Source organism: Dendrobates tinctorius, unplaced genomic scaffold, assembly GCF_039654945.1.
Source record: "Dendrobates tinctorius isolate UK_male_01 unplaced genomic scaffold, ASM3965494v1 ptg000028l, whole genome shotgun sequence".
Lineage (NCBI taxonomy): Eukaryota > Metazoa > Chordata > Amphibia > Anura > Dendrobatidae > Dendrobates > Dendrobates tinctorius.
Genome location: NW_027361696.1, coordinates 3,677,385 through 3,689,551, shown reverse-complemented (window position 1 = coordinate 3,689,551; position 12,167 = coordinate 3,677,385). Strand labels below are relative to the sequence as shown.

The 12,167-nt window shown below is 45.2% G+C and overlaps 1 protein-coding gene across 12 annotated transcripts in view; it reads left to right on the top strand.

The window, feature by feature from the left end:
- ARHGAP32 (Rho GTPase activating protein 32) overlaps positions 1-12,167 on the top strand; it is a 236,089-nt gene that overhangs the window by 128,532 nt on the left and 95,390 nt on the right. For 11 of the 12 annotated variants that reach the window (XM_073570013.1, XM_073570012.1, XM_073570006.1 and 8 more), the window contains one exon: positions 2,573-2,681. In XM_073570013.1, coding sequence (XP_073426114.1) covers positions 2,577-2,681 — 105 coding nt within the window. In that variant the 5' untranslated portion in view covers positions 2,573-2,576. Of the gene's footprint in view, positions 1-338; positions 358-2,572; positions 2,682-12,167 lie in introns of those variants that run through there. The other variant, XM_073570009.1, reaches the window with a different exon arrangement.

Below are 12,167 nucleotides of genomic sequence, written 5' to 3'. Positions count from 1 at the left end.
GTTGTGGGTTTTTCTTTGCATCCCGAACAATTTTCCTGGCAGTTGTGGATGAAATTTTTGTTGGTCAACCTGACCTTGGTTTTCTTTTTACAGAGCCCCTGATTTTCCATTTGTTAATCACAGTTTGAACATTACTGATTGGCATTATCAATTCCTTGGATATCTTTTTGTATCCCTTTCCTGTTTTATACAGTTTAACTACCTTTTCCCGTAGATCCTTTGACAACGCTTTTGCTTTCCCCATGACTCACAATCCAGAAACGTCAGTGGCTGGATGAAAGATGCAAGAGTCTGTCTGGATCCCAGAAACTCACTCAGCTTTTATGCACACACTGATTACAAGCAAACCGGTCACAGGTGAGGATGTTACCTTTAGTAGCCATTCAAACCCATATGTCTCAACTTCTGTGCATGTGATCAGGCCAAAATCAGCAGATTATGTGAACTTTTGATCAGGGTCATTTGGATGTTTTGGATTGTCATTATGATTTAAAAAGAGAATATACAGTAGTTTAACTGTGTACAGTAAATGGCTTCATCCAACCACTAACCATGAGTGGAGAAAAAGTTTTGGTGTTATTCATATTCTGTGACAAAAGGCCAAGAAAGCAAAAATTCTGCCAGCGTATGTAAACTTTTGAGCCAAACTGTTTGTACGCAGTGACTGCATCATAAAAGTAGTGATTGCAGCTCTGGGGTATAATACAGGAGGTAACTCAGGATCAGTAATGGAATGTATGTACACAGTAACTGCACCAGCAGAATAGTGAGTGCAGCTCTGGGGTATAATACAGGATATAACTCAGGATCAGTAATGTAATGTATGTACATAGTGACTGCACCAGCAGAATAGTGAGTGCAGCTCTGAGGTATAATACAGGATGTAACTCAGGATCAGTAATGTATGTACACAGTGACTGCACCAGCAGAATAGTGAGTGCAGCTCTGGAGTATAATACAGGATGTAACTCAGGAGGATAATGTATGTACACAGTGACTGCACCAGCAGAATAGTGAGTGCAGCTCTGGAGTATAATACAGGATGTAACTCAGGATCAGTAATGTAATGTATGTACACAGTGACTGCCCCAGCAGAATAGTGAGTGCAATTCTGGGGTATAATACAGGATGTAACTCAGGATCAGTAATGTAATGTATGTACACAGTGACTGCACCAGCAGAATAGTGAGTGCAGCTCTGGAGTATAATGCAGGAGGTAACTCAGGATCAGTAATGTATGTACACAGTGACTGCACCAGCAGAATAGTGAGCACAGTTCTGGAGTATAATACAGGATATAACTCAGGATCAGTAATGTAATGTATGTACACAGTGACTGCCCCAGCAGAATAGTGAGTGCAGCTCTGGAGTATAATACAGGATGTAACTCAGGATCAGTAATGTAATGTATGTACACAGTGACTGCACCAGCAAAATAGTGAGTGCAGCTGTGGAGTATAATACAGGATGTATCATGGTGCATAAGCAGTGACCCCTTTAGGGAGAGCTGCACCCATGGTCTTTTCTTCAGTCCTCTCAGGGTGGGGGCTCCGTTTTTGCGGTCTCAGCATTTCTTCACCTGGAGGGGCTTCACGTCTTCACCTGCCCAAATGTCGGTAATTGTTAGATATTCTGATGAGCTGTAAACTCTCTGACCTTGGGATAATGAGCCAGACTGGACAAGGTGCAGTGGAGCGCAAGATCTTACACCCTGCACAGCAGCATTGCATCTTGCGCCGCATCCAGGGGAGTCTTCATACTCAACTTGACTGTGGGGGGGGGGTGTCTTTTGGTAGGCAGCAGATTTTCATCATGTTGGGCTCTGATTGCACAAACCGACTGGCAGAACTTTTTCTCTTTTTTTTTCTACCTGGTCATCTGTATTTTTTGCAGTCTTTCTTTGGAGCACCAGTTATCTACTCGGCAGTTAACTTTTACTACTTTTCTTGTCATTCATTGATGTTTTGTAGATAGGGAAATCCTGAAATTTGCAATAGACCATAGAGTAGGAAGTGGGGGAGATTTTTGGGTTGTAGCCTCCCCTTACATCATGTACTTGTAGAAGCCATGCCCCAGCATTGCACAAAAGTTATTTTCTGATCCTCCTGTGAGTAAAATATGGATTTTAGTTCCATGCGTTTTTGACACTTTTATGATGACCTCGACAGTAAGGCTGGAGTCACCCTTGCGAGTGCAATGCGAGAAACTAGCCTCAGTACCCGGCAGTGCTGCCGGAGCGCTCAGCTGCATAGAAATACATGCAGCCGCACACTCCGGTCCCAAGTGCCGGCGGCAGTGCCTGGTATTGAGGCTAGTTTCTCACATTGCACTCGCAAGGGTGACTCCAGCCTAAGTGAGGTGCTACAAGAATTTGTAAAGTCTTCACCTCTATTATAGCTTGGTGTGTGTGGAACATCTGCCTCTGACCTGTAGCCCATCGGTGGTGCAGAGAAGAGCTAAGACGCGTCAGCTGCCGACATCACTAGTGTTACTTCATGATCCATATCTTGGTTACTGGGGCGCCTGTGTTACCGTCATACACCGTATTGATTAGTCGTCTCTTCTCTTATAGAATCATGAAGTCCTCGTTGCATTTAGAGGAGGATGACTTTGTACCGGAGCTGCCCCGCAGTATTCACCCCCGGGAGAGGCCAGACTGGGAGGAGACCATCAGCGCTATGGTGAGTCCATCATGTCAAGGGCCTGGGCCGCTTGGGTAATTCCAGACACATACCACACATTAGTATTCCCCCGGAGTTTGCCATCTGGTTTCCCAAATTAAATGGAGCAGGATGCTGGCCATAAGAGGCAGCACGGCCATCTCTCCGGGGACATTGTTCAGATGACTCCTGTGCTGCACAGAAATGAAATGCTTCTCCATGAGCAATGCACCATGCATAATGTCTCCCCTACTGCCTGCCTGTGATACATCCCTCTCGATGTAGCTGAGCCACCTGTGATACATCCCTCTCTATGTAGCCGAGCCACCTGTGATACATCCCTCTCTATGTATTTAACGAGCCACCTGTGATACATTGTATCCCTTTCTATGTAGCCAAGCAACCTGTGATACATTATACCACTCTATGTAGCCAAGCCACCTGTGATACATTGTACCCCTCTCTATGTAGCCGAGCTGCTATTGATACATTGTACTCCTCTCCATGTAGCCGAGCTGCTTGTGATACCTTTTTCCCCTCTATAGCCCAACCGCCTGTGGTACTTTGTATCCCGCTTTATGTAGCCAAGCCGCCTGTGATACGTTGTACCCCTCTCCCTGTAGCCGAACCACCTGTGATACGTTGTACCCCTCTGTATGTAGCCGAGCCACTTGTGATACATTGTACCCCTCTCTGTATAGCCGAACCGCCTGGGTACATTGTACCCCTCTCTATGTAGCTGAGCTGCTTGTGATACATTGTACTCTCTCCCTGTAGCCGAGCCACCTGTCATACATTGTACTCCTCTCTATGCAGTCGAGCCACCTATGATACATTGTACCCCATCTCTGTGTAGCCAAGCCACCCGTCATACATTGTTCCCCCACTCCGTGTAGCTGAGCCACCTGTAGTACATGGTACCTGTCTCCATGTAGCTGAGCCGCCTGTGATTTATTGTATTTCTCTCCATGTAGCTGAGCCACCTGTCATACATTGTTCCCCCACTCCGTGTAGTTGAGCCACCTGTCATACATTGTTGCCCCTCTCCGTGTAGCCTAGCCACCTGTCATACATTGTACCCCCTCTCCGTGTAGCTGAGCCACCTGTCATACATTGTACCCCCTCTCCGTGTAACTGAGCCACCTGTCATACATTGTACCCCCTCTCCGTGTAGCTGAGCCACCTGTCATACATTGTACCCCCTCTCCGTGTAACTGAGCCACCTGTGATACATTGTACCCCCTCTCCGTGTAGCTGAGCCACCTGTCATACATTGTACCCCCTCTCCGTGTAGCTGAGCCACCTGTGGTACATTGTGCCTCTCTCCATGTAGCTGAGCTGCCTGTGATACATTTTACCTGTCTGTGTAGCTTATTTGTTTGGAAATAATAAATGATACTTGCCAGTTCAATCTCTGGATCCAGTGTGGGTGATCCTGTGTTTTTAGACTTTTTTTTTTAAAATTCAGAAACCACACATCCCCCTGTGATAAACGTGAAAATATTCTTCATACTCCCTTTAACCAGTTGTTGCTTCATTGTCAGCCAGTGGACGCGTTCATTGCACTGTGGTTGATGTTTGCTCCGGAGGTGAGACTAACGTACATCTATGGCATGTCCGGACACACTGAGAGCGGACCTTTCAGTCCCGATCTTGTCATGTAGGAGACGGCAGGGTGGTCACCCCTGAGATCTTCAGACTGATGACGCTGAGGTGGGCACCCTGCCGCCCTCTACTGCTCCGGTCTGATGATTATGGTGCGGCACGATGGGACCTGGGTTCCTGCTGTCTTCTGTTTTTTCTATAGTCTCCTTATGTGGCTTACGGCGTCGGCTGTCACACGTTTGAAATCTGGGACAAGCGTCTGCTCCTGAGCAAAGTCTCCTGCCTTCTGCTGTAATAAGCCTGTTCGGCCGTGAATAATGATGGATGCCGCTCTGTGCCCCGCACTGTCCGCCACCTGCGGCTCCTCCTGAGCAGTAGTCCTACACCTCCCTGCAGCTTCAGCACACGTCTGGGGACCAGAAGGACGGAGTTTGATGCTGGCACTCGCTTTCCCGACCTTATGAAGAGATGCAAGTTTATGAAGCAAAGGAAAATAACCAGTTTCCCATAAATGTATAAAATGGTAAAAAACAGCTGACCGAGCCAATGGGGACTAGATTTTAGGGCATATTCACGAATGAGTTTACACTTTGTCACCTAATGATGATTTAGACACTTTTTCGCTGCTCGTTTTGAGGGGATGTAGAAAAAGGGCGTCGGGGAAAGGAGTGTGGCTTAAAATGGCATCAATGCTTCAAATTGCCGAAGTTTAATGCAAATTTAAGTCAAACCATGGTTGGTGTAAGGCTTCTGACATACAAGAGAGCTGATCGGTTGATGCCTCACTCCCCCATGCACATTGGCGTTCAGCTCGTGCCCCTGTGGGGAGACAGGAGAAAGGCCTCACCAGACCTTGACTGTGTCCTCCAGATCCACTGGCAGCAAGGCGTTGGTATGGCGGAGCGACGAAACCGGGCAGTGGGCATCTCATGTGTTGAGAGACATACGGTAGGCTCCATACAAATGATCGTCGACCAATGTGTCGTCCAGCAGGCTCCGCAGTGATACATTTATCGTGGTTTCTGGCTGCAGCGTTTGTCTTTCTACTGTCTCTGTATTGGATCTCTGGGAGGTTTCTTGTGTTTTCACAGTGGCATGGGCTGCGCAGCAGTGGACAGTGACCCCCATCCTCCGCTCTCTCATGCCCTGTGTACACTGTTACTCTTTGTTCTCTGTCATCCATTATTTGCATGTGCAGCTTCAGGGTCTGCTGTTTCTGCCCTTCATCCCCGCTCCGTTTTGCGTGTATCCTACAGGCTTATGGGTGGTGTGTAATAGATTTGTATTATGATGGTGTTGAGGTTAGTAGTGTTCAGTGTAGAGTTCTAGTATTACAATCCCAAAAGTTGCTGGTTGCCTCCAGTCTGATCTTGCACTCCTCCCATTGGCCTTGCAGGTGCCGTTATCAGCTCTACCTCCCCATAAATTGTAGGCTTAGCCCAGTAGTGACATGTTTGTCCAAAATTGTAGGCTGGTGGCCCAGAAGTGGCTTATATTGTAGAGCAGGGGACCCATCAGAGGGAGATCACCTTGCCGTGGTTGATGGACATAGTTGAATTGGCCAATTTGTGTGCTAAGAACCTTCATTTTTCATCTATTACTGTAAGTCAAAAAAAATTTGGGGAAAATTTTGAGAAGTATAATCTAAATTGAATGTTTTTAACTTTTCTGTGTTTTCACATGGCCTAGATTCATGCACATGTGCTGCTGTGTTCTTTTTTGTGTGTATATACACTGCTCAAAAAAATAAAGGGAACACTTAAACAACAGAATATAACTCCAAGTAAATCAAACTTCTGTGAAATCAAACTGTCCACTTAGGAAGCAACACTGATTGACAATCAATTTCACATGCTGTTGTGCAAATGGAATAGACAACAGATGGAAATTATTGGCAATTATCAAGACACCCTCAATAAAGGAGTGGTTCTGCAGGTGGGGACCACAGACCGCATCTCAGTACCAATGCTTTCTGGCTGATGTTTTGGTCACTTTTGAATGTTGGTTCTGCTTTCACACTCGTGGTAGCATGAGACGGACTCTACAACCTAAACAAGTGGCTCAGGTAGCGCAGCTCATCCAGGATGGCACATCAATGCGAGCTGTGGCAAGAAGGAAGAAACCGACTCCATGAGAATGGTCTGACTGCCCAAGGTCCACAGATGGGGGTTGTGCTCACAGCGGCCCTCCAAAGAAATGCCACCCCATACAATTACTGACCCACTGCCAAACTGGGTTTGCTGAAGGATGTTACAGGCAGCAGATAGCTCACTATGGCATCTCCAGATTCTGTCGCGTCTGTCACATGTGCTCAGTGTGAACCTGCTTTCATCTGGTGTTCTGTGGCAAATGCCAAGCGTCCTGCCCGGTGTTGGGCTGTGTTCCCTTTATTTTTTTTAAGCAGTGTGTGTATGTGTATATATATATATATATATATATATATATATATATATATATATATATATATATATATATATATATATATATATATATATATATACATACAGTGGGGAAAAAAAGTATTTAGTCAGTCAGCAATAGTGCAAGTTCCACCACTTAAAAAGATGAGAGGCATCTGTAATTTACATCATAGGTAGACCTCAACTATGGGAGACAAACTGAGAAAAAAAAATCCAGAAAATCACATTGTCTGTTTTTTTTTCATTTTATTTGCATATTATGGTGGAAAATAAGTATTTGGTCAGAAACAAAATTTCATCTCAATACTTTGTGATATATCCTTTGTTGGCAATGACAGAGGTCAAACGTTTTCTGTAAGTCTTCACAAGGTTGCCACACACTGTTGTTGGTATGTTGGCCCATTCCTCCATGCAGATCTCCTCTAGAGCAGTGATGTTTTTGGCTTTTCGCTTGGCAACACGGACTTTCAACTCCCTCCAAAGGTTTTCTATAGGGTTGAGATCTGGAGACTGGCTAGGCCACTCCAGGACCTTGAAATGCTTCTTACGAAGCCACTCCTTCGTTGCCCTGGCGGTGTGCTTTGGATCATTGTCATGTTGAAAGACCCAGCCACGTTTCATCTTCAATGCCCTTGCTGATGGAAGGAGGTTTGCACTCAAAATCTCACGATACATGGCCCCATTCATTCTTTCATGTACCCGGATCAGTCGTCCTGGCCCCTTTGCAGAGAAACAGCCCCAAAGCATGATGTTTCCACCACCATGCTTTACAGTAGGTATGGTGTTTGATGGATGCAACTCAGTATTCTTTTTCCTCCAAACACGACAAGTTGTGTTTCTACCAAACAGTTCCAGTTTGGTTTCATCAGACCATAGGACATTCTCCCAAAACTCCTCTGGATCATCCAAATGCTCTCTAGCAAACTTCAGACGGGCCCGGACATGTACAGGCTTAAGCAGTGGGACACGTCTGGCACTGCAGGATCTGAGTCCATGGTGGCGTAGTGTGTTACTTATGGTAGGCCTTGTTACATTGGTCCCAGCTCTCTGCAGTTCATTCACTAGGTCCCCCCGCGTGGTTCTGGGATTTTTGCTCACCGTTCTTGTGATCATTCTGACCCCACGGGGTGGGATTTTGCGTGGAGCACCAGATCGAGGGAGATTATCAGTGGTCTTGTATGTCTTCCATTTTCTAATTATTGCTCCCACAGTTGATTTCTTCACTCCAAGCTGGTTGGCTATTGCAGATTCAGTCTTCCCAGCCTGGTGCAGGGCTACAATTTTGTTTCTGGTGTCCTTTGACAGCTCTTTGGTCTTCACCATAGTGGAGTTTGGAGTCAGACTGTTTGAGGGTGTGCACAGGTGTCTTTTTATACTGATAACAAGTTTAAACAGGTGCCATTACTACAGGTAATGAGTGGAGGAAAGAGGAGACTCTTAAAGAAGAAGTTACAGGTCTGTGAGAGCCAGAAATCTTGATTGCTTGTTTCTGACCAAATACTTATTTTCCACCATAATATGCAAATAAAATGAAAAAAAAACAGACAATGTGATTTTCTGGATTTTTTTTTCTCAGTTTGTCTCCCATAGTTGAGGTCTACCTATGATGTAAATTACAGACGCCTCTCATCTTTTTAAGTGGTGGAACTTGCACTATTGCTGACTGACTAAATACTTTTTTTCCCCACTGTATATATACAGTGCCTACAAGTAGTATTCAACCCCCTGCAGATTTAGCAGGTTTGGTAAGATGCAAATAAGTTAGAGCCTTCAAACTTCACACAAGAGCAAGATTAATAATTAACAGATGCATAAATCTTACAAACCAAAAAGTTATGTTGCTCAGTTAAATTTTAATAAATTTTAAACATACAAGTGTGGGTCAATTATTATTCAACCCCTAGGTTTAATATTTTGTGGAATAACCCTTGTTTGCAATTACAGCTAATAATCGTCTTTTATAAGACCTGATCAGGCCGGCACAGGTCTCTGGAGTTATCTTGGCCCACTCCTCCATGCAGATCTTCTCCAAGTTATCTAGGTTCTTTGGGTGTCTCATGTGGACTTTAATCTTGAGCTCCTTCCACAAGTTTTCAATTGGGTTAAGGTCAGGAGACTGACTAGGCCACTCCAACACCTTGATTTTTTGTCTCTTGAACCAGGCCTTGGTTTTGTTGGCTGTGTGCTTTGGGTCGTTGTCTTGTTGGAAGATGAAATGACTACCCATCTTAAGATCCTTGATGGAGGAGCGGAGGTTCTTGGCCAAAATCTCCAGGTAGGCCGTGCTATCCATCTTCCCATGGATGCGGACCATATGGCCAGGCCCCTTGGCTGAGAAACAGCCACACAGCATGATGCTGCCACCACCATGCTTGACTGTAGGGATGGTATTCTTGGGGTCGTATGCAGTGCCATCCAGTCTCCAAACGTCACGTGTGTGGTTGGCACCAAAGATCTCGATCTTGGTCTCATCAGACCAGAGAACCTTGAACCAGTCTGTCTCAGAGTCCTCCAAGTGATCATGAGCAAACTGTAGACGAGCCTTGACATGACGCTTTGAAAGTAAAGGTACCTTACGGGCTCGTCTGGAACGGAGACCATTGCGGTGGAGTACGTTACTTATGGTATTGACTGAAACCAATGTCCCCACTGCCATGAGATCTTCCCGGAGCTCCTTCCTTGTTGTCCTTGGGTTAGCCTTGACTCTTCGGACAAGCCTGGCCTCGGCACGGGAGGAAACTTTCAAAGGCTGTCCAGGCCGTGGAAGGCTAACGGTAGTTCCATAAGCCTTCCACTTCCGGATGATGCTCCCAACAGTGGAGACAGGTAGGCCCAACTCCTTGGAAAGGGTTTTGTACCCCTTGCCAGCCTTGTGACCCTCCACGATCTTGTCTCTGATGGCCTTGGAATGCTCCTTTGTCTTTCCCATGTTGACCATGTATGAGTGCTGTTCACAAGTTTGGGGAGGGTCTTAAATAGTCAGAAAAGGCTGGAAAAAGAGATAATTAATCCAAACATGTGAAGCTCATTGTTCTTTGTGCCTGAAATACTTCTTAATACTTTAGGGGAACCAAACAGAATTCTGGTGGTTTGAGGGGTTGAATAATAAATGACCCTCTGAATAAACTTTTCACAATTTTAAAAAAAATTAAACAAAGAAATAACATTCTTTTTTGCTGCAGTGCATTTCACACTTCCAGGCTGATCTACAGTCCAAATGTCACAATGCCAAGTTAATTCCGAATGTGTAAACCTGCTAAATCTGCAGGGGGTTGAATACTACTTGTAGGCACTGTATTTACTATATCATAGGCACATCTTCTTGACCACAACAGGTTGCACTGCCTGTTGCCCATAGCAACCAATCACTAAGCATCTTTCATTTCACCAGAGCTGTTTGAAAGCTGAGCTGTGATTGGTTCCTATGAGCAGCAGTTTTCCTTGTAGACAGTTGTGGTAAAAGAGGCCTATTATTCTTATCATTTCTATGGTGTTAAGGGCCTGTTACACATACAGGAGGAGATGACACACGGGTATACACTATATACAAGAGGAGATGACATACAGTGACAATTTATGTGCAGCAATATAATCATTATAATTTGTTATAACTAACCACAGTTAGTTACTATGCCCTTGCAAAATGCCTGGCTCTTCAGCTAGTAGTTACATAAGTTGAAATAAGACCTTGGTCCATCAACTTCAACGTTTCTCCACCAATTATACATTTTTTCACTAAATTAACTATAACCCGCAAAGTGATCTGACACAGAGAACAGATATTACCGCATTTAGAAGTGGGTGGTGGCATCAAAAAGCATTTGTGCACGGCCCGTGTCCCTGCCCCCACCCCATTGTACTTGCGTTGTATCGCGCATATCTCCTCCATAACAAGCTGGCATGGTCCCACTCCTCCATAACAAGCTGGATGGTCCCTCTCTTTGCTCATAGTTGGATGGTCCCTCTCCTCCATAACATGCTGGATGATCCTCCCTTTTCCATAACATGCTGGATGACCCCTCTCTCTCCTCCGTAACAAGCTGGGTGGTCCCTCTCTCTCCTCCGTAACAAGCTTGCTTGTCCCTCTCTCTTCTCCATAACAAGATGGGTGGTCCTACTTTCTCCTCCATAACAATCTGGATGATCCCTCTCTCTCCTCCGTAATAAGCTGGGTGGTCCCTCTCTCTCCTCCGTAACAAGCTTGCTTGTCCCTCTCTCTTCTCCATAACAAGATGGGTGGTCCCTCTCCTCCATAACAAGCTGGGTGGTCCCTCTCCTCCATAACAAACTGGGTGGTCCCTCTCTCTCCATAACAAGCTGGGTGGTGCCTCTACTTCTGAGACTGCAAGACACTGCGTCTTTGGTTTCCTTTAAGGATTTCACATTGCTTCCTCTGACAACATAACAGTTTTCCATTTTGTCTTCATCCATTATTAATGATTTGTGGCCCGAGAAGACTGCAGCATTTCTGTATTGTGCTGATATACGGCTTTTTCGTTGCATGATGCAGCTTTCTGTTACATTTGTAGATTGTTTACAGACAATGATTTCTGGATAATTCCTGAGCCCATGCAACGATTCATGCCTAGATTTATTCAGTAGGCCTGAGGACCATTAGATCACGAGCCTCTAATACTGACCGTTGGCTGCCTACCCTTGTGCACATGGATTTCTCAGAATCTTTTGGGGGGCATTTATGCTGTAGATGGGAGATATTCACTTTTCTGAAATCGTTCCACTGTTTTTAGCCGCAGTTCACAGATAGGTCACCTCTGACTATTTTTGCTTAGGAGAGACTCTGCCTCTCTCACACACAGTTATGTGAATTGACCCTCCGGCTGTTTTTCATTAGCACCGCTTTCTTTTCCAACCTTTTGTTATCCTGTCAATACTCTTGAGATGTGTCTCCGCCATTGGTTTCTAAATGAAGTAATTTATCAAGCGTTCAATCTGTTCTGTGCGATAACACGTAAGACATTATTCTGGTTTTCTTTACATTTTCACAGAGGCAGACCTGATTTGGGATTGTTTGATGTTGGGAGTTGTAATGTTCTGTGTGTAATGTTTTATGATGATGCATGAGTAGTATTCCCGGTTGGGTGTTGTGGTTCTTGTGTGTTTGTGTCTCTCATCTCTGCGCTCGCCGTCCTTTATTTGTTGTGATTATATAATTAGCGTTTCCTCCGCCCTGTGTGGTTTATTGGTAGGTGGGACGGGCGATGCTTGTGTTGGAGGGTGATAATGCCGCAGTTCACACACCATGGGTTTGTATATGCTTTTATTGGCATCAGGAGCTGTTTATGGTGACGCTGAGAAGGTCTTAATGGTGTGGGCTCCGTCCTGTGCCGTGCCTGTCATATTGTGTTACTGTATTTGAATGTCTTTATGGTGACAGTAAACCCGAAGCCACAGACTATAATGGTCCAGAGATCTGTTCACGCAAATTGTACATTATGTTCGTGAGGGAAATCTGCCGCCTCCA